General features: G+C 35.4%; 2 protein-coding genes across 2 annotated transcripts in view; both read left to right on the top strand.

Annotated features, from left to right (window-relative positions):
* LOC149070528 (uncharacterized) overlaps positions 1-7,484 on the top strand; it is a 32,800-nt gene extending 25,316 nt beyond the window's left edge. Inside the window, exons 8-16 of the mRNA XM_089249029.1 lie at positions 11-63; positions 2,029-2,132; positions 3,346-3,487; positions 3,850-3,917; positions 4,104-4,237; positions 4,367-4,467; positions 5,389-5,427; positions 6,295-6,422; positions 7,348-7,484. Of these exons, the coding sequence (XP_089105155.1) occupies positions 11-63; positions 2,029-2,132; positions 3,346-3,487; positions 3,850-3,917; positions 4,104-4,237; positions 4,367-4,467; positions 5,389-5,427; positions 6,295-6,422; positions 7,348-7,445 (867 nt within the window). The 3' untranslated portion in view covers positions 7,446-7,484. The remainder of the gene's footprint in view (positions 1-10; positions 64-2,028; positions 2,133-3,345; positions 3,488-3,849; positions 3,918-4,103; positions 4,238-4,366; positions 4,468-5,388; positions 5,428-6,294; positions 6,423-7,347) is intronic.
* A 226-nt stretch (positions 7,485-7,710) lies between these two features.
* LOC149070527 (uncharacterized) overlaps positions 7,711-20,041 on the top strand; it is a 28,274-nt gene continuing 15,943 nt past the window's right edge. The window contains exons 1-11 of the mRNA XM_089249027.1: positions 7,711-7,775; positions 8,915-9,062; positions 10,953-11,070; positions 11,281-11,378; positions 13,088-13,159; positions 13,282-13,388; positions 15,736-15,808; positions 16,873-16,977; positions 17,182-17,355; positions 17,831-17,965; positions 18,081-18,165. Coding sequence (XP_089105153.1) covers positions 8,937-9,062; positions 10,953-11,070; positions 11,281-11,378; positions 13,088-13,159; positions 13,282-13,388; positions 15,736-15,808; positions 16,873-16,977; positions 17,182-17,355; positions 17,831-17,965; positions 18,081-18,165 — 1,093 coding nt within the window. The 5' untranslated portion in view covers positions 7,711-7,775; positions 8,915-8,936. The remainder of the gene's footprint in view (positions 7,776-8,914; positions 9,063-10,952; positions 11,071-11,280; positions 11,379-13,087; positions 13,160-13,281; positions 13,389-15,735; positions 15,809-16,872; positions 16,978-17,181; positions 17,356-17,830; positions 17,966-18,080; positions 18,166-20,041) is intronic.

The raw sequence follows: 20,041 nt of genomic DNA, 5'->3' as shown, positions 1-20,041 counted from the left end.
ATTTTTGTAGACTGGAGCTATAATTCACCTGGAGACTCACCAGCTTCCTGGAATTTCACCAAAGTAATTTTATTACAGTAACATATTCAGTATTTATTTGTGTGCAGTATCATCCCCGCATGCCAGAAGCACGAATGTGCAAATTTTTCTTCTTTTTTTTTATCAGCTGGTCGTATACGTTATTCTGGTATCCCCAAGTTGTGCCTGAAACACGAATGTGTATCCCTATTGAAGCACGTTACAAAACGTTCTAGGAAATTAACTTCCATAAAGTAACGTGGGTAGAAGTGAACCCTAAACATCATTTACCACGCGTTCTTTTTTTTTTTTCAAGGACATTGCACATTCGTGCTTCTGGCATGAAAGAGGATGATATTATTCAAGTATAGTATATTTTTTCCACATTTGTTATAAATATGGAATTTCATAATATTCGTAATCAAAATTGGTTTTAAATACTTATACACATTCGTAGACAACAATTTTTATTGATTTTGATATTCGGTGTGGTATACAGGGTGATTCAGAAGAGATGGGAAAAACTTTACGAGGTGGTAGTACACACAAAACAAACAATTTTCATCAAAGAATGCATGGTCTAAAATGAAATGCAAACGTGCTACAGGGTGCGTCATTATCCCGTACTTTACAACTGTTAGAACGGTTGCACCCTGGAATAACTTCACAGGGCTGGCTGGTGTCCGCATCTTTTATTCACCGTGAAGCAGACTTGCATACGGTTTCTTCTTCTTCTTCCCCAGGCTACACTTGCATGCATGATGTTCTTTTTCTCCCGATAAATTTAAACAGGAATGCCGTTTTAACGTTTGTGGAGCTGCGTTTCGCAACGCGCTAGCGTGTTTGCGTTTCATGTTAGACCATGCATTCTTTGGTGACAACTGTTTGTATTGGTGTATACTATCACCTCATAAAGTTTTCCCCCTCTTTTCTGAATCACCCTGTATACATCTACAGGATGTTTCAGAAAGGACTCCCTAATTATGAAAACGATATAATCTGGAAACAGTGGCGGATAGAAAGAGGAAACAAATGATAAAATGGATAGATGACACTAGTTCAGTAACTAGGCAGGGGCAACAGGTGCACCCGCACAGGGCCCACTTGGAAGGGGGCCCAAGAATGGGCCAGAAGGGGCCTAAATGCAAATTCTTGCACAGGGCACAGGAATGGTTAGTTTACGGCCCACATTTGTTTCATTTCGTGACTTCTTTCCGTGGGACCATTTAGAGGTTTACAGTAATGGTCCTCAAACGGTGTATCAGCTTCAACAGCTCATCTGTGAGGCATACGCAAGGCTGCAACTAGGACGGAGCAAGAGGGTCTGGTGCTCCTGGCTCTGGAACAAAAAGAGCACCGAATTCACCCTTTTACTGCTGATTAAAGCACTGTTAATCAACATCAACTACAACAACTGCTAATTAACTACATTTCTTCTACACGGGGTAAATGCGTGCTTGCCCCGGCAGGCAAAGTATCTAGTTGCGCTCCTATGCATACGTATCCATTGCGGTATAGACATTGCAGGAAATAGTGCCCTTAAACTTCGAATCTTCACTTTTGTCATGTTATTTCTGAGTAAGCGGTCCATTTTGAGTCCATCGTTTCGATATTTAATCCATGTTTGCGAAAGTCAATATCACTCCATGTTTAAAACACATTGCACCGAGATTGTGGCAGCATTTATTAGCCAGAGTTGTAACTAATTCCACAAACCGACTTAACTAAAATTCCAGGCTTGACCGTTAAACGAACTAATTGCTTTTTCTTTCTTTCTATCTGTCACTGCTTCGAAGTTTTGTCATTTCGAATTCAGGGAGACCCTTCTGAAACATCCTGTAGGTAGTCTTACTACGTATACAGCTGTGTGATGAGTGATATAAAAAGATTCAATAGTCATCCATAATATACTAACAAATAACACCTTTGATGGCTAATTAAACTAATAAGGGCCTATCCTTGAATTTTCAAAGTACTCTTTCAATATTTATTTATTTCTTTGTTTCCCAGATTCACATTCGGATACGTCCAGAAGTCGAATGGATTCATCCACCCCATCAAAGAATGTAGAGAAAATATTACGGAGAGTAATATGAGATTTACTTTCGATTGTGGCAAGTATTTACCCATTTTTTCTATTTTATAATTAAAATTAATTACTAAAACTATTGAGTATTGCAGTTTTTTTATAATTTTCATAAAACGATATTATCACTTATATTTATAATAGAAACTCGTAAACTTTTAGATTACGTGGAACAGTAAAACAAACGATTACAAGCATTTTGGTGTCGATCAAATTGAATTTTATTCCACTGAAATGAAGTATTTAGTTCCAAGGATGAGCAGGAGATCATCTTATTCTTAAACTATTTAAAAAGATAATTTTGAAAATATATGTATATGTTTTGGGGCTAAATCTCGAAGTTCACCGCTTCTAGAACTGGTTGGCTCAGTTGAACCAGCCAATGTCCGAAATTCGGGCTATCGCCTGTCTTTGACCGGACCCTGAATATCGGTCTCTATATATGGATACACTAAGGTTGCGATATTCATATTTCTTTAATCGTTAATGGCTAATTATAAATGTCATAATTATCACAAAAAAATACGCTATCGTGGCGATGACCTCAAATCATAAGGATCGAGATAATAGGGATTAGGGATTGAACATAGAAGCCAGTTCACGAAGTGACCAATTTTGGACTTTGACAGTAACATATATATGTTACGGTAAATGTGATAAATAAGTTATTCGGCATAATTGTGAATCATCTAGGTAAGTTTGAGAAATGCATAACTTTTACCGGTGATTATGCATAATACCCAAATGTCGTTGGTAAATCATGATCAAAAATTTATACGCGATGGTAATTTGATAAAATGATACATAATATCGGGTTACAATCGTAAAATTTGAAAAAACAGAGTTCATTATATCGAGGTCCGATTTCAGAATTCGCCACATAGGAGTTATTTCGGGGATGTTCGGAAAAACTCTTTAAATCAGAAGTTCATCATATACGTTTCAGGCTCTGGCTCACAAGTTCGGTCACCTAAACAATAAATCTTATCACGACAGTGTTACCGATTTATTATATCAAAAACCTACTACTCATATTCAATACGAAATGGTGATTATGCATAAAAACCGGCCAATGTGATGAATTTAGTACGATTTATCATGTTTACCAACGACGCTTTGGTATTACGCATAATCGCCGGCAAAAGTAATTTATCAAGCTCATTAAAATGATCGGCGATTATGCATAGAGACTGGATTTATCACATTTTTACCGCACATATCTATATTTTCATTCATTGTAGATGGTGAGGGATACTTGTTTGACGTCTTAAGAAAACCTTTATTGAAGAAAAAATTCGAAAAAGAGGTCAGTGGAGATATTTACTTGGAACAGAGTACGATGGTAATGAATGGCATTGAAGGTAAAGGACTAGTATTAAGTGGGTGAGTTGGCTTTTTTTGTTGGCTTATAAATGAAACTGAAGTCGCATACTCATCGAATGTATAAAAGCTTGCTATAAAAAGATACAGGTTTCGGATACTTTACCATGCATCAGACCCCTTAAAACTCACAAAACAAATTAAATAAAAAAAAAACAAATAAAACACCTTCAAGAAATAGAATAAAACACAAAACACCTTAAAATTTAAAAAAAAAAAAAAACACTAAAAGGAAAAGAAAACATGTTCAGCTGAACAATTATTTCTTCTGTCTCGCAGAAGAAATAATGAAATATATTTTCATTAAAATTCACCTCGAACATGGATTTGTGTTTTGAACTCATTTTCTGTGATTTTATTTACAGGGTAGTCAAGGAGCCTTCATCAAAAATCAAACCCCTGGAGGCCAGATCTACATTCATACAAAAATGCGGTAAGAACTGCGAAATCTTTTACTCACGATGACAACAGACATGATGACATGAGACAACTTGCTTTCCCCACATTAGAGCAACCATTATTATACGAAATTTTGAACCAAATTTCCATGTTAATTTCAGATGGTCTTGAATGACTCGACTTATCTCTATTTATCACTAATTCCTTCCTTGTACTTCAGGTCACTTGAAGGACGAATTGCTTCTTAGCGTGCCATTTCAAGATCCCTGTTGCCAAAACCCCGAACTGACTGGAGGGAAAGGATCGTCACTCGGCAAATTATACACCCTCAGCAAAAACCTGAAGGATAGCCGTGTATGCAAATATAGTTTCTTAGAGCTTCATCTCATCCTCCTTTGTTAACGGCATTTTCATTTTTAAGTTCTGATTCGATTTTGAATTTAAATTATATATATATTGATAATGTAGTTTCTTCACGTACAGTTTGAAGTTCCTTTTGGTGTGGTAGTGACAACGGAAGCCTACAAAGTGTTCATTAAAGGTGACTTGGAAAAAGCTATGGAGAAGTTTGAGAAATCTATTTGGTACGTTCTAAATCACGAATCTTTTTTCCCACACACTTACATACATACTTTGACATAATAATCCGGAAGAGGTATATTTATTTTAATAATCGGGATGCGGTGTCCCAAGTCGTTAAGATACTCACCTATAGTACTAGAGGATGTTTAGAGGTATCGCGAGTTCCATATCGGTTCGTCTTTATCAGAAACTTTTCTGACACGGAGGCACAATGGATCCGGCGACAGCATGACACCAGAAAAAGATTGATAGTCCCACACCGAGTTGCGTTAAAAAGTCAAAAGGCGCTGCCGTTCGGAATCGTGAATAAACTGTAAGTCCCGGTTTAAATATCTAATTACAGTCAATGCTCGTTAGAACGACCATTCCATTACATCGACCGGCAGGTTAAGTCCCAAATATTTTCATATAACGACTATCATATATGTTTTACTTTCGATATAACTACCCTCTCAATGTAACGTCCGTTTTCGACGGGATGAAGGGAGTCGTTATATCGAGCGTCTTTAACCTCTGCTCAGAAAATGACCGTGGTGTGACAAAAATGATCAAATGTAGCAACGAAGTATAACTCAAGATTTTCAGTTTGAATAGATGAAATGAAAATAATGGTGCAATGCGCAAAGAAATAATTGTTTCCAATAATTATAATTATTCATGTAATATTCATGTAATTCCGAACTCGAGATACAGTACGAGTATATATGAAATAAGGCAGTTCTCTTTGTCTCACATTTATTTGCCACTAAATTATTTATTTCGTTTCGGTGGCCTCACGTCGTTTTGAATGACATCCAAATATTCTTTTGATTTTGAGCATCAATCATATTATGCCATCGATTACAATTCGTTTTTTTAAGTCCAGTAACATGTTATGACATCCCTTATTCATACCTAATTCAAGTGATTTTCATTTTTTGCAGGTGCGATAAAGATGTTGATATTTCAACTCTATGTATGGCGTAAGTAGAATTAATATTAAGAATTTTCGATACAGAAATAATCTATATTAGAAATGTGTATCAATGTAAGTCAACATTTTAATATAAAAAATTGGTCAGACTTCTTCCGGTTAAACCATTAAACTCTCAGTTCCTCTGTTAGACAACAGGTGGCAGCATCTACTGAACGTATAACACGCTCGATACCGCAGAACACACGTTTCCCCTACAAAATTCCGTCACAAGTCATATATTTCGGAGATAAAATGATTATTGGCTTCCTTCTCCTTTGAAGGACATGATTGAAGTATTTAAGATTTCTAGTGGTAATGAATATTATAGTTTCAACCATGACCTATTTATACGCTGTCAATCAAGTACTTTACTTCCCATCATCAGACCTGGTGGCCACAGTATCGGCTGGATAGGGGGACAAATCACGTATACAGTTTAATTCCGTTTTAACGAATACCGTTATAGCAAAAATTTCGTTCTAACGAACACTTTTTAATCCCCCCCCCCTTAAGTTTGCATAGGAACAACGGAATTCCTTTATAACGAAATTTCATTATAACGAAGTTATTTCTCCGATCTCTTGACGTTCGCATAACGGGATTCGACTGTATAAACAGGCGAACACATCGTCCTCTATCTTGGAGCGGCAAAACCGCCGCTCCAAGGTGGCTTTTCTGTTGTCGTAAATTCTACCAAAACATACTCGTTCGAAAAGAAAATTTGACATTCATGATTGGAAAAATCAAGAAGTTATCTAAACATAGATTACGACAACCATGTTGTTATTTCTGTGATTTTAAATTTCGTATTTGTATTCATATTGATATTCAATATTACATATTTTATGTAGTATTTATTACATGTATTTTGCAGATTGTCAGACAAAGTGAGAAAAACTTCCATACCAGAAAGAGTCGTCAACTCTGTCATAAAAGACTTACAAATGACATTTGGATCGAGTTGGACCGAAATCAGATTCGCTGTACGATCTTCCGCAACCGGTAAAAAAAACCCAAGTCTATCAAATTAAAAATCATTACAATAAAATTATATTACAATTCATGAGAAAAAAATAAAAATACAATAATTAATGACAATAAAGAGTGATGCTGTAATGGCTGTAATATTAAGCATTATTAAGACAAGAGAGAAAGCGAAAGAAAAGAGTTGTTTTCCCATCAAGAACACAAGACGCAAAAAGGGTAAGTGACAGACAAGGGTAAAATACAGAAATATTATAGTAAGTGTTGGCAAGATATGTGCAACTAGCGTGAATAATAAACATGTAACGGGGATGAAGATGCCGTGATGCTTATGAAATATAAGAACATAAATAATTCATATTCATAATACAATACTATACAGGGTGTATAGCAAACAGGGGATATGATATTTTACTGGCGAACCGTTGATCCTGGAGGTCAGGTATACTTCCTTTTTCTACACTTAGAAAAAGTTTCCAAATAGCGTGTACTACTTAGATATGTCATCAGTGTTGCAAGGGGTTGTATAGGTATTAAATAAAAAAATTCACTTTTTTTATAATCCCCGTGCGCCCCAAAACCCAATGAGAAAGCTGTTGCCCTGTCTTTCCTGATGCCAACAAAAAATTCCACTTTTTCCAGTGCAATATTCACTGAGATATTCGGATTCAAAAAACGGAGTAGAGTTGAGGGGAAAACAGCATTAAATGAGGGTAAAACGGTTTTTCCGCATTTAATGGTGTTTTTTCTCCACGAATATTGCACTTATAAACAAGTATTGTTTTTTCTTGTCACTCTCAGGAGATACAGAGCAACAACGTCTAATTGGGTTTTAGGTGCACAAGGGCATTTATTTTCCGAAACATATATTTTAGTAAATTTAGATGGAGTGCGTACATTTTCCGCATTTTTGGTAAATTTCTATATTTGTGTGTGTTTTCAGGAGAAGATACTGCTCAAATGTCAGCTGCTGGCCAAATGGAAACTTATTTAGGATTGAAAGGAAAAGAACGGGCAATTATGATTCGAAATTTGAACTAAAAATCTCAATTTTTGAAAAACTTTTTACCAGTTATTAACGGGCGCATTTTCTGTTACATTAATTTTATGTTTTTACACCAAATGATGAGAAAATCACCCTAGGTAGATTATAGATAATGCCATATACTGAAGGAAAAACTATAGCTCTGAGCCGGAAATTGTAAATTAATAAAATTTTCTTTTCACCGTATGAACCAAACCGATTAGATATTTTATGCTAGTTGATTTCCATAGGTAATGACTTGGATTTTTTTTTCTTGAATAGGTTTTAGATGCCGTGAGGAAGTGCTGGGCATCTCAGTTTTTCCTCCATCCAGTTCAATACAAAAGGTTTGAATTTTATTTTGTTTCAAAAAAATATTTTATTATATCAATTTTTCTATTGAATAACCTGCTTAATAACTTCAAAATAATGTGTAAATATTTATCAATTTTATATTATTTTACTGTACAATTTATTCTATTCAGAGTAATAACTTGCTCGATATTTGTATACTAGGGTAGATCTTGAAAAGGGCGCGAAAGCGCGTACCTCTCACACAAATTGCCAGTCATAATTTAATTCTTCTTTCGATTTGTTACCAATTTAATGCCATGGAACTACAATTGATCAAATCAGTTTGATGGAATTAAGAGAAATATTTCCGAAAGCACTAATAAAAAAAAATGTGTCCCGTAAAATACGGATCGTATGCAGTGGCGTATTTTACAGCGGGCTGTAGCTCAGGACGGCAAGTTCGGAGGAGCGGCAGATTTTAGGAATGAGTGGCTAAGAAAATTGGTACATCATGGGAGAAAGGCGGCAAAATTTTATAATCTCTGTCCAGAGGGAGAGATTAGGCCAGTGAGTGACCTAGAGAGTTCGCAAACATGTGAGTAAGCAAAAGAGTGCGCACGCACGTGCGTGGGCAAAAGAGTGGCCTAGATCGTGCGCAAGCATGTGAATGACAAAAAGAGTGAAATAACCTAGAGCAAATGAGAGCATGTTAAGGACTAAAAGAGTGACGCAAAGCGTGTCCAAGCATATGAATGACCGAAAGAGTGGCCTAGAACGTGCGTGAGCAAGAGAGTGACCTTGAGAGTACGCAAGCATGTGAGTAACCAAAAGAAGGACCTAAAGACAGGCATGTTTACAGGCGGGGGACTCAAGCGGGTTATAACCATAAATTCGCCTCTGATCATATGGTCATCTCATAATTAGGTTCGACGCATGACAGTCAGCGCAAAGAGAGAGCCTTGGTCATTAGAATGTGAGAGAGGAGAAGAGAAAAGGGATGGTCCACGAATATAGAGGTGACTGGGGTTTCCGATTCTGCACGTCGGTTTCGTTACGGATTGTTTAAAAAAATGCTGAACCGATCCATAGCGGCACCGATTTGCAGAATCTTAAACAAGCCTACACCTTTTGTCTCAGTAATATTCAGTAATAATAGAAAAATACATTGGATTTTTTTTTTTCAATTTTCCAGGCGCTATGGTCAGTTACTGAATATGCCCATGGCGGTGGTCGTGCAACAAATGATTCCATGCGACGTGGCCGGTGTACTCTTTACCTGTGATCCTGTGACTGGAAATCCCGAGTTTATCAATATATCAGCTAACTGGGGTCTAGGAGAGGTTATTATTATTTTACATGTAAAAAAAAGCAAAAAAACGCTATGATTATTTTTTCGATTTAAGGGTATATATTTTTTAATGGTGATGATAAATAGATCATTAATGATCAATTTAGATCATTGAAAAATGGATACCCCGGCCGTATTCGGATGAATGGGAAAATGTCTAAATATTTGTGATAAAGTTCAATCTACAGATTTCTTAAATGTTGACCATATAAAAACACATGCTATTTCAATTTACAATGCGACTCATCTTATTAGTAAATACCTCTCAGCTGAGCAAGAGGATAATTAATTATCAGTTACTGAATATGCCCATGGCGGTGGCCGTGCAAAAAATGATTATATGATTATCATTAATCACACACATTATCAATAATCATTAATGATTATTTAGGATATTAATGTGCATTCAAAAATTCATTCTTGCACGTGAAACAAGAAATTAAGAAGCCGAATTTTCTGTCCTCGGACATTCATAGCCATTTTCCTGCCCATTTGATTTAAAAATGCGTTCATGTAAAAGTAATTTCATATTAAAAAAAATTGATTTTTTTAAACTAATTATTTCATGAAATTTTCATGTGATAAACGCAGTTCAAGCTCAATTAGTGATGAAGGTCACCTCTAAAGCTGACATTACATACCGGGGATGGAAAAAGTCTAGGAACTTTCAAAAATTTTCAATATATTTTTTCAGAATCGTTGTAAAAATATATATGGTAAGTGATTGCGGTTGGTACAAAAAAGTATCACGGAAATTAAAATCACGGAATTTAATAAATTAATTTGAATTTTTAATAAATTAATAAAAAATCACGGAAAAAAAATTAAAAATTTACCGAAATAGTTAATTTTGATATATCGTAATTTATTGCTATCTTTTTTTTTTAACTCCTCAGAGATTAGATCAAAGAACACCATCATAATCCGAACTGTGGTAATTTTTCAATGACAATTACCTTTCAAAAATTTTAATTTATCCTTGAATTTCGTATAAGTTCATATAATCATAAAATAAGGCACATAATTACAAATAGTGAAATTTTTTACTACGCGTCACTTCACGTCTATTGAGGTTCTACCTCGCTTAAAAGCTGATATTCTGAGTATCGACGTGGTTTAGTTGCTCTTTTAAGGAGTTTCGTACTTCTGAACGTGTGGTCAATAAAAGCCTCAAAACCTATGTTTTAGTAGAAATGTCATTAAGAATATTATTTAAATTAAAATTTACAGTACATTTCTCAGCTACTCGTGTAAAACAGCTACCAAAATAGAATACAAGAAAATTGAGACACTTATAATACATTTTTAGTTATTATCTAAATTTCAATATTGTTTTAAAAAATCAATGAATAAAACATTTATAAAACAAAAATCAAAAATTAATTTTTTGGTTTTAAAGACAAAATAAGAATAAAATTTCATAAAATTTATAATTTCACAATTTAAAACTAATAGAAAAATTTATAGTCCAAGATTACCGTTATCGCAAAAAAAGTATTGTGAAAGTACTGTATTTCTCACATATAAAAAAGTTAAAATATTCAATGATAGATGACGCAAATTTGTCACACCGGTCTATAGTAAATTAAGTTGATTTTGATAAAATTTACTGATAGTTTTCTTTCTTTTTTTGTCAGAATAATTAAGAGATTAGGAGAATTGTACCACAATTAAAATTTGCAAAAAATTCATTTTTAAATGAGAATTAAATTACGCATTTGTTTCAAAACCAAATAACTTGTGGTGAAACCTCCGGATAGGATCAATTTTTATTAAGTGCAGGAGTTTTTTTCACAACCCATTGGTTCACCTGTATGAAGAGGTTATTCCTTCCTGAAAAACGGAGAATGATCTTCCAAGACATTTTTCCCATTTCTTACAGTCGGTGGTGTCGGCGTCAGCTGATCCAGACACGATAGTTATCAAGAGAGATGTCAAAGACAGGCTGTCGTTCCATTCAGAAATGATCGGCCAAAAGAAATCCAAAATCGTTATGGACGGTAAATAATTTGTCATATACAACATTCGAAAAACCAAACGTTCAGTATAGCAAAACATCACCTATTAATTATAACTATATATACACTACGTATAATTTTTAGTTATATAATTATAATTAGTATTTCATTTATAAGCGTCAGTGATAACACGATTTAAAGAGCATCGTTGCACATATAACCGTTGATGATTAAATTCATTTATTTCTACAGGTATTTCAGGGACGAAAGAAATAGAATTCGAAACAGCAGCGTCTGAATGTTGCTTGAAGAAAGATTCAGCTCTCAAGTTGGCTGAAATCGCTGTACAGGTGTGTAAAAACTATATGAATACTTCTATAGTGTTTCTATCGGTTTTTATATGTGGTGTGAATCCAAGGACCTCCTATACATTTATTAATATTGCGCAAAACCTGAAAGATAACCGAAATAAAAAACGGTTTGCAGGATTAGCATCGCTAGGTCACGGGAATTTTTTTGACAGGAAAAACTAACTAAAAAAACAGTCGATAGGTGGCACTGGTACGAGCGATTTCGGTGGAAATATGCAAATGAGACGGTTATAAGAACTTGCGCCTCTGATCCCCAACCAGTTCACCGTTGTAAACCGTGTATGTGGACCTGCTGCACTCTGGCGTTGCTGGGGTTGGGACTCGCCTGCAATGTGTTATTCCCTGTGGTGGTAGTGGTCATGCGAACACATACTGCTGTAATAAACGATTTGGAGGCATTCTGTTCGTTATTTGCGTATCTTTCCTTTGACTTGTGTACGTCAGTCACAAAAAATTCCCGTGACCTAGCGATGGTAACCCTGCAAACCGTTTTTTATTTCGGTTATTTTTCCGATTTCCATTCATTTTTAAAGTTCCTACGGACTTTTTGTCCACCCTGCATTATAAATTTATTAAAAAATCTTCTCCAGTAGTGTAAGGTTCCCGGTGACCTGAAAAGGTAAAGAAATGAAAAATAGGGAAAATGCAAAATATTTGGCAAAAGTCACACTCACAGAGAAATATGCAAATATTTTATTAAAGTCAGAGAAAAATTCTGTGAAGGGGGGAACTGCGACTAAAAAAAACATTTTAAAAAGTGTAGATTTTGAACTATATTTCTTTCTTCAAGTGTTTTGATCTGGGAAATTTTTGAGTTTTGGTCAAGGAAAAAAAGTCGGGGAAATGATCAAACAGCTTTTGCTGAGAATCCGGTCTTGAGGTCCATATCTAACTCTATTCCCATCAAACATATGGAACTGTTATATAAGTTGCTGCCACCCAGAAGGTATCAGATGTTACCTTGATGGGAGTGTAGACTTAATGAAAAGATCGATTACTTTGATAAAATAGCCACTTCATATACAGGGGTTGGACAAAATAATATGAACACCTGTGAAATGAGACAAAATCTTCATTAATAGGCTGTTTGCTATAGGCTGTCATTACGGTCGACAAGGTACTTCTCCCGACACCAAGAAGGATGGCCGTTTTTGTTACTGTGGCCCCGGTAAGACTGGCTCCAACAATCATGCCTTTTTCGAAATCTGTGAGGAAAGCCACACATATATAACAAAGTTTTAACGCCCCAATATACTATTTCGCATCCGAACGCTATCACTGCTACGACTAGACTTATGTGAGCACATTCTCGCCCTCTAGGTGGCAATCTTCCACACTAGAGGTCGGGAGTATACGACAGGTTCCCTCGAATGTTGTCTCATTTCACAGGTGTCATATTATTTTGTCCAACCCCTATATATGCGACATATAATACATTGATATCATCAAACATGCATTATATAAGTATTACAAATATTACTTGAAACATCATTTTGGACATCACGAAGAAGATCACACATATATCGTTTCAAACTTTAAAAAAATGCAAAATACACGCAGTTACTGAATTCTCATTACAGGCTCAATCCTGTATAATGGGTATATTTGGAGAAAAAAAATAGCATTTATAATTATGTTATTTTCATGAGATTGCCTTTTCATACTTGTCATTGAATGGCAAAATGCAGGTTGAAAACGAATTTGCTGATCCAAGAGACATAGAATGGGGAATCACAGACGACAAAATATTTCTCTTCCAGGTAATTTTGATAATAGATTGTTAATAGTATTTCACTTAGTATGAATACTGTATGAGTGGATGAACAAAAATACGATTGATTTAATTATGATAATTACAGATTATTTTTTCCCGTTTTTTTAGTCGAGGCCTATAACGTCTATAGACACTGACACAGAATTCGAAGCCAAACATTTCTTCGATAGCCATCTTCGAGCGGAAGAGGATTACGTAACTACAGCCAACGTAGGGTGAGAGCATTTAGAATAAGTACTTCATTCATTAATTTTATGCAATCGATAAGTTATTATGAACAAACTCATGATTGATCGACGTCGAAGAAAGGGCAGATAAGAATGTGATTTGATATCGGGAGAGAAAGGAGGGTAGAAGTACGCAGTCTCTGGTAAGAATATGCTGTTGGGTAAGAGTACTCAAGAATTTTCTTTTTTGCAACAGAGCAAGTAGAAATGAGTATGACCAAGTTAACGAGTGTGTCTTGAATTGCTTCAGGAAACTTTTATTATTGACCAGTTATAACACCCGACTTTTTTCTCAATATACTGAGCATTGAAGAAGTTGCCATTTCGAGCATTTGCCCTGATCTGACGAACTTTAAACCCTTCAATAGTTACGCATATTCAAAGAAATTCTTCTGAAACGGGCGCACAATTTTACCAAAATCCTTTGAAAAACGGCTGCGCCTGCTGAGGCAAGACGTTGACTTCCCCCACTTGTTAACAGTAGGGTACCGGATTTTTACTGATAGGAAGTCCTCCCACCGCAACAATAACGACAAAGGTATGAATAGGTTTCTTTCAAGTTGAATAATAGCCTTACTATAAGTGTAAAGGTCTATGAAATTCGAGAAACAAGGTTTTCCGTCATCGCAAAAAAAATCTTTTTTTTACCATTTACATTGATCATGGAAATCAATGCTATATCCAACGCATCAAAACTTGTGCCATGTTGTGATATTCACATAACATTCAATTAAAAATAATTAATATATGTGTCACTGTATGGATATATCTGATACAAATATTCTTATGTATAAGCAATAGCTGTAATTTTCTGTAATATACACTGGCGTCTCTTCTAAATTTTACAGTTAATTTTTGCTCCGATTATCGGCCATTTCGAGGTCTCACGGCCTATCCGACAATTTTTTGAATGCTATGGCTTCGATGAGTTTAATGAAATTTTATGAACACTTACTCCAAGGAATTGATTAGTGTTCAATCGGTAATGTCATAAAATTTCGAAAGAAACCACAAAAGCATGGTCCCCATAAGGTGGAGCTGACACGGTTCCAGCTCTAGGGTGCCGGATGATTCTCATGATTTTTTGTTTTTTCATGCTATATAAGTTCACTCTAGAAGGGACCTTTGAGCCTAGGGCAGTGTCGTATTAACACATGAGCCCATCCAGGCATGGCCCGGGAACCTAAGGTGTGAGGGGGGAATGGAATCAGGTTAAAATTTTCGAAAGTGAACATATCTCGCCATGTAGAGGGCCCTAGAAAAATCACTTTTCCTGAAAGCAAAGGATGCTCTTAAGGAGGTCATTGCCTAGGGGCCCTGCTTCAGGATGTGTGTGTGTGTGGGGGGGGGCATATTTTAAGAAGTTAAGTTAGACGTGCAAAATTTACATTCCCTTTGCATCTTCCTATTGTAATTTCCCTACGCGAGAGAGAGGGATCTGCGATGACCTTTTCGATATTTTTCGCCCCTCCCTTTCCGATTTAATCAGTTTCTTGAATACCCAGCCCCCTAGGTCGGGTTTGCGATTTTATCAATTTTGTCAAAATATGTATTGGTAACTCTTTCATGCAAATTGTGATTGTTTCATTCTTAGAATTGTAAATATTTGATGATTAGATGTTCTTCTCACCGGTGCCTTTACATCCCTTCTCTTTTTCTGTTGTTTAAAGTAACTTCGTGTTTGCTCACGGGCTTCGGTCTAAAGCAGCAATAAAACACTTTCACTAACATATTAAAAAATTTGAACTTTCCGATATTTTCCGTACTCTTGATGACGACAAAAAGATTAAGATTTTGAATGTCACACCTTGATGCCTACTGGTTGAAAATCATAATCTGTACTAAGCGGTATACAGTTCTATGCCCTCCAGCTGAACAATGTCAAAATCGGCATTCAATTATCAACAAAAAAAAAAAAAAGAGTAGAAGAAAAACAGAATTTTTAAACTTAAAACAGTCTTTAAAAATTTGTTGTTCAACAACTTGATCGCGAAAAGCGAAGTCTGACTTCTTGTAGAATTTTTCAAAACAAATTTAGTTTACATTAAATTAGTTGAAATAAGTCATTTTGTGTCAAAATTAGTTTAAGCAAATTTAGTTATTATTTTCTCATACGAAAATCATGACCTTTTTTCCTTCAACTTCGAATTATCCAAAAGATTTGAAAAAGTTCGAATTAAACAAGAAATTTGAACATTAAATTAATAAAAAAAAAACTCAAGGGAAGTTCGTAAAAGTTCGAATTATCTAAAATTCAAGTTAATCAAGTTCTTCTGTATTTTTATGTAAATTCCACACAATTTCATTCACACTATTCCTTATCTATCTCCATCAGAGAAGTACTTCCTGGCAGTATGGCGCCAGCAGGCATCGAGATTAGTCAGACAAGTTTCTTCCTTCTTGCACAGGTAAAAATCAATAGTTTTTTTCTTTTTATATAAAAATACAGGCGTACATTGCTTTACACGGTTGATTGGCTCCACAAAATAATCGCGTAAGTGAGGGGAATTTAACATGGGTAAGGGGATTTTCTTTGAGGAAAAATTTTTGAATGAACTAAATAGTCAAACTTAAAAACAAATCTCGACAATTTAGACTATATGAACAAATTTAATTAATGCTTTTTACTTTTGTCTTCACTACAGTAGAACCTCTCGATAACGGATGGTGGGAGTGTCCGCTAATGGGGAGGTATGATATACATAGTGAAACCAGGTTTATACGAAGTTTGGCTTCGGTCTAATGGTCAATCGGTCCCTATACGTTTTAATGCTAAAATGCATATGTTATTGCTTGTGTAAAAGGCATACACCGGTGATTATGCATGATTACCTATAGTCCCGATAAAATTTGATTAAATTTCACTACATTTATCACTTTTACCGGCGATTATGCATAATTCCCAAATAAAGTTGGAAAGTCTGATAAATATGGAAAAAGTTGTAAACCATTCTTATGTTCATTAAACCAATTAATTATTTTTATCCGTACATGACACGTGCACTAAACATATTTTTCAATAAAAAACTAAATTAAAATAAGCGTGAAGACAAACAAAACCAACACACACGCATTTCCACTCGAATTCACCATCCTGGACCACAGTTAGGGCTATCTTAGACCCATTCAGTTAAATGGTGATTTATCATATTTACAACACAAATTTGGGATTAAACATAATGTTCATTAAATATGACAAATCTTGGTTTAAAAGATTATGTTATGATTATCTTGGACCAAAATTTAGTAAATTGGAGTTTGCCTCATTTTACAGTCTGCTATCGAGAGCGCTCGCTAACGCGGACTGAAAGGTATTAAAGCCCTATTTATTCCACGGATCAAAGAAGGGGGCAGAAAGGGGGCCTAAATGCAAATTATTGTACAATGCACAGGAAGGGCTAGTTACGGCACTGCCTTTAGTTAACGGCATTTCCATTAATTTCTATGTCTAATGTTTATATCTGAATTGCAGAGAGAGCGGGGTGAAGTCTGGGGCAAAAACACTGGCCCAGAAGTCCCATATTTCCACAAGATTCTTCATTTTGCTTACAATCACGCCCTGATAACTCTAGTAGATGTAAGTATTGTGAGATCTTTTGAAGTTAATTAATGTACAAAGAGTGTGTCATTATAAGTGTAGATAAATACGAAACAGCTATTGTATGCGTTTTCCTGAATTTTTTTTTTTTTGGATATGGGGGTGGGGAGGGACTAGATTGATAACGATTGAAGTTTCATATCGGTTGAAACGATAGTGATTGATGCTATTAATTTTTTGAAGGGAATTATGCACTTTTACGATGAAAATAGCCTTTCGTCGAAGTCAATGGTGGTGTCACTGTTTGGTAGGATGATAGAAGAGCGTCATAAAATCTCTACCATTGCAGTTGAACGACATGGATCCACGAAACCATCACTCTTCCAGAAAATATCTATCGTGATCCACATGGCTATGGTGAGAAAATAAATTTTATATCTTACGAGAAGGCTCTTGTTCCAGCAGTTTCATTACTGTATCTATAAAACACAGTAATAATATCTACATCATATTTTATATAAGTATGGCTATGCCATTTATATCAGTCGAAATTTATCATTGAGGATTGATTTAATGGCTTTCTTATTTAATTATAAAAAAGTTATTTCTTATATATATTATATTATCTAAATAAATATTTAGAGAAAACTGATTCTATTACGGTATACCTGTTCTATTTAAAGCATATTTTGTACTTATTCATCGGCATCATAGTCCAAAAGCTTTTGATACTTCAGCTAACGAAGATGATTCGTTCTGGAATCATGTTAAAAAAACCTTCATTAATCGAAAAATTCGTGAGCCGAGGTGTCACTGCTCAACATTTGAGATTTTTGCATGCATCCTGCGTATTTCCAATAATTACTGGAATAATATGAATTTTATTTATTAGATTATGTTCGGATCCCGTTATTGGATCAAAACCGGAGTCAACGACTTGAAGACGAAGAAGATCCATTACAAGAACGAGAATACAGCAGCCGGTGTCTTACGTGCCCTCGGTAATGGTTATGGCCTTCATTGGAGGGTGAGTTTGAATTCACTTTACATTATGAAAGTATGACAGAAACTATAAATTACATTAAAAAATGGTGGCTATTTTCGGAAGTAATTTTTTTTTATTTCGTTGAATTTCTTCAAAGGGATTTTTATGTCTTTATTGTGCTACCGCATCTTCGTCAAACTGGAATATGATGCTGTTAACATTACTCGCCAAGGCAAAAGGAGGTAAGTCAACTTTCATCAATACAAAACTTTGCTAAAATTTCAGATTGAATCAAAATGCATCTCCGTGTTTTGAACATCGAAAGTCAAGCATATGACACACAATTCGAATTCGGCAAATGTCTAAACCTTAAAAAATTGGACTTCGTTGGACCGCTGTGGTGGTCGAGTGGTTATAGTGACGGACTCGCAATCGGGTTCGAAGCCCCACCGTTCCCACAATGGTGGTCGGCTGAAGTTGGTTTTCTGTGGTTCTCAACTTCGAAGCACAAATGCGAGCCGATCTCCTCGTTGAAAAGACTCGCAACACAGAGCATTAGACCTCTACAACGATACAATTATTCAATCATTACACTTCACTCATAGAAAAATTGACAGCGACACTATACACATAACAAACATTACACATAAACAGACTTCATGTTAGATTCATAGCACATACATACGCAGCTTCCAGCATGACCCAGGTCTTTTTCGACCACTTGCTAAAATTTCTTCATTGAGACAGAGTAGCGGGTCATGATCTTGTTAGGAGGAGGAGGTACAATCGGTGGTTGAAATCTTGGAAATTGGTGGTACGTGAGTGCCGCAATAAACATTCGCTAAACTAATGGATGGTGAAGACAAGAAAAAACCCCAAACTATCATTCATGACATAATTCATGACAAAGTCGGTCCGCTGTTTTGATTAGTTGTACGCACCGTCGATTGGAAAAGCACTGATCCCAATAGGAATGTCACAGCATTATCTTATTCCCAGCTCCTCTCTCTCTATTAGAAACAAAAAGTTCAATCCTGATTTTGTGGACACTTTTCATCTATCTGAGCGTAGTTTCTTGTTTCACAATATTAAAGCGATCTTAATGAGACATTGTTACTTTAAATGATACCCATCAGTGAACTTCACTAAGACCAAAAAATAACAAGTAATACTATTTCTGTTGTAGTGCAATACATTCAGATAATATGAAATAGTGGGATAAAATATAGAGTAACATATTTTCTCTTTCTTCGAGTGTGGCTTCCAAGTGGAACAGTGATAAACAACTTCAAAATGCTTCCATGATGCTATTGCTATAGTTAGTGTCACTCGGTTGTCACCATCATCACGGTGGATATAGCAGAATATATACAGTATATATATATTGGAAATGTGTGCCCAAAAAAAATAATTTGAAACTAAGCACAATATCACAAGTGTTCGGAGGCGTACGAAGGAGGAGGGCGCAGGGGACCCTGTAATATTATAATAATATTACAGGGTAATTTACCCTGTAAATAAATATAATATTTCGGTAGAAAAATTAAAATATCGAAAGGAAATACCATTTATATGCCATATTAATCAATTTTTGTCCGTTTAAATGCTTTTGAAGGGTAATAACTCTAAATTTCTCGGAAATAAAAATTTTGCGCCTCCCTCCCCCAAGCTTTTTGCGGCCTCTCCAAAGGTCGACCTTGCGTATGCCCCTGCAAGTGTTGCTTTTTATTGTGCTATTCTTAGCTAGTGATTCTCTCTGGTCAGATGTAACGCTATTTATTCACAGATGGTGTGTCAGGAAATATTTAATACTACACGTATCATCTGAGTTGTGGTAGAATATTTCTTTAAGATGGAAGTTTACTAAGATAGAAGAGGAGAAGTCTAGAAATAATGTGTGTCCAGTTCTCTGTGGGCTCGCCTACACTGTTTTGGGCAAAAATGGAAGATTGCTTCTCTGATTCTTGCCATCGTCATCTACAAAAACAAACGATGGGAATTATATTTTTCATTGTCATAGACTCATTAAACATTGTTTTTGATCAATTCGAATTCGTTTTCTTCATTTTGAATGCCCTACTCCATATTTAACCCACGAAAATATTTATCTTTCTTATA

The sequence above is a fragment of the Pholcus phalangioides genome, unplaced genomic scaffold, assembly GCF_987345545.1.
Source record: "Pholcus phalangioides strain wild (caught in Gottingen) unplaced genomic scaffold, Ppha-v1.0 ptg000021l_1, whole genome shotgun sequence".
NCBI classification, from domain to species: Eukaryota; Metazoa; Arthropoda; class Arachnida; order Araneae; family Pholcidae; genus Pholcus; species Pholcus phalangioides.
Note: the sequence above shows the minus strand (reverse complement) of the source record. Positions and strands in the feature narration are given on the sequence as shown.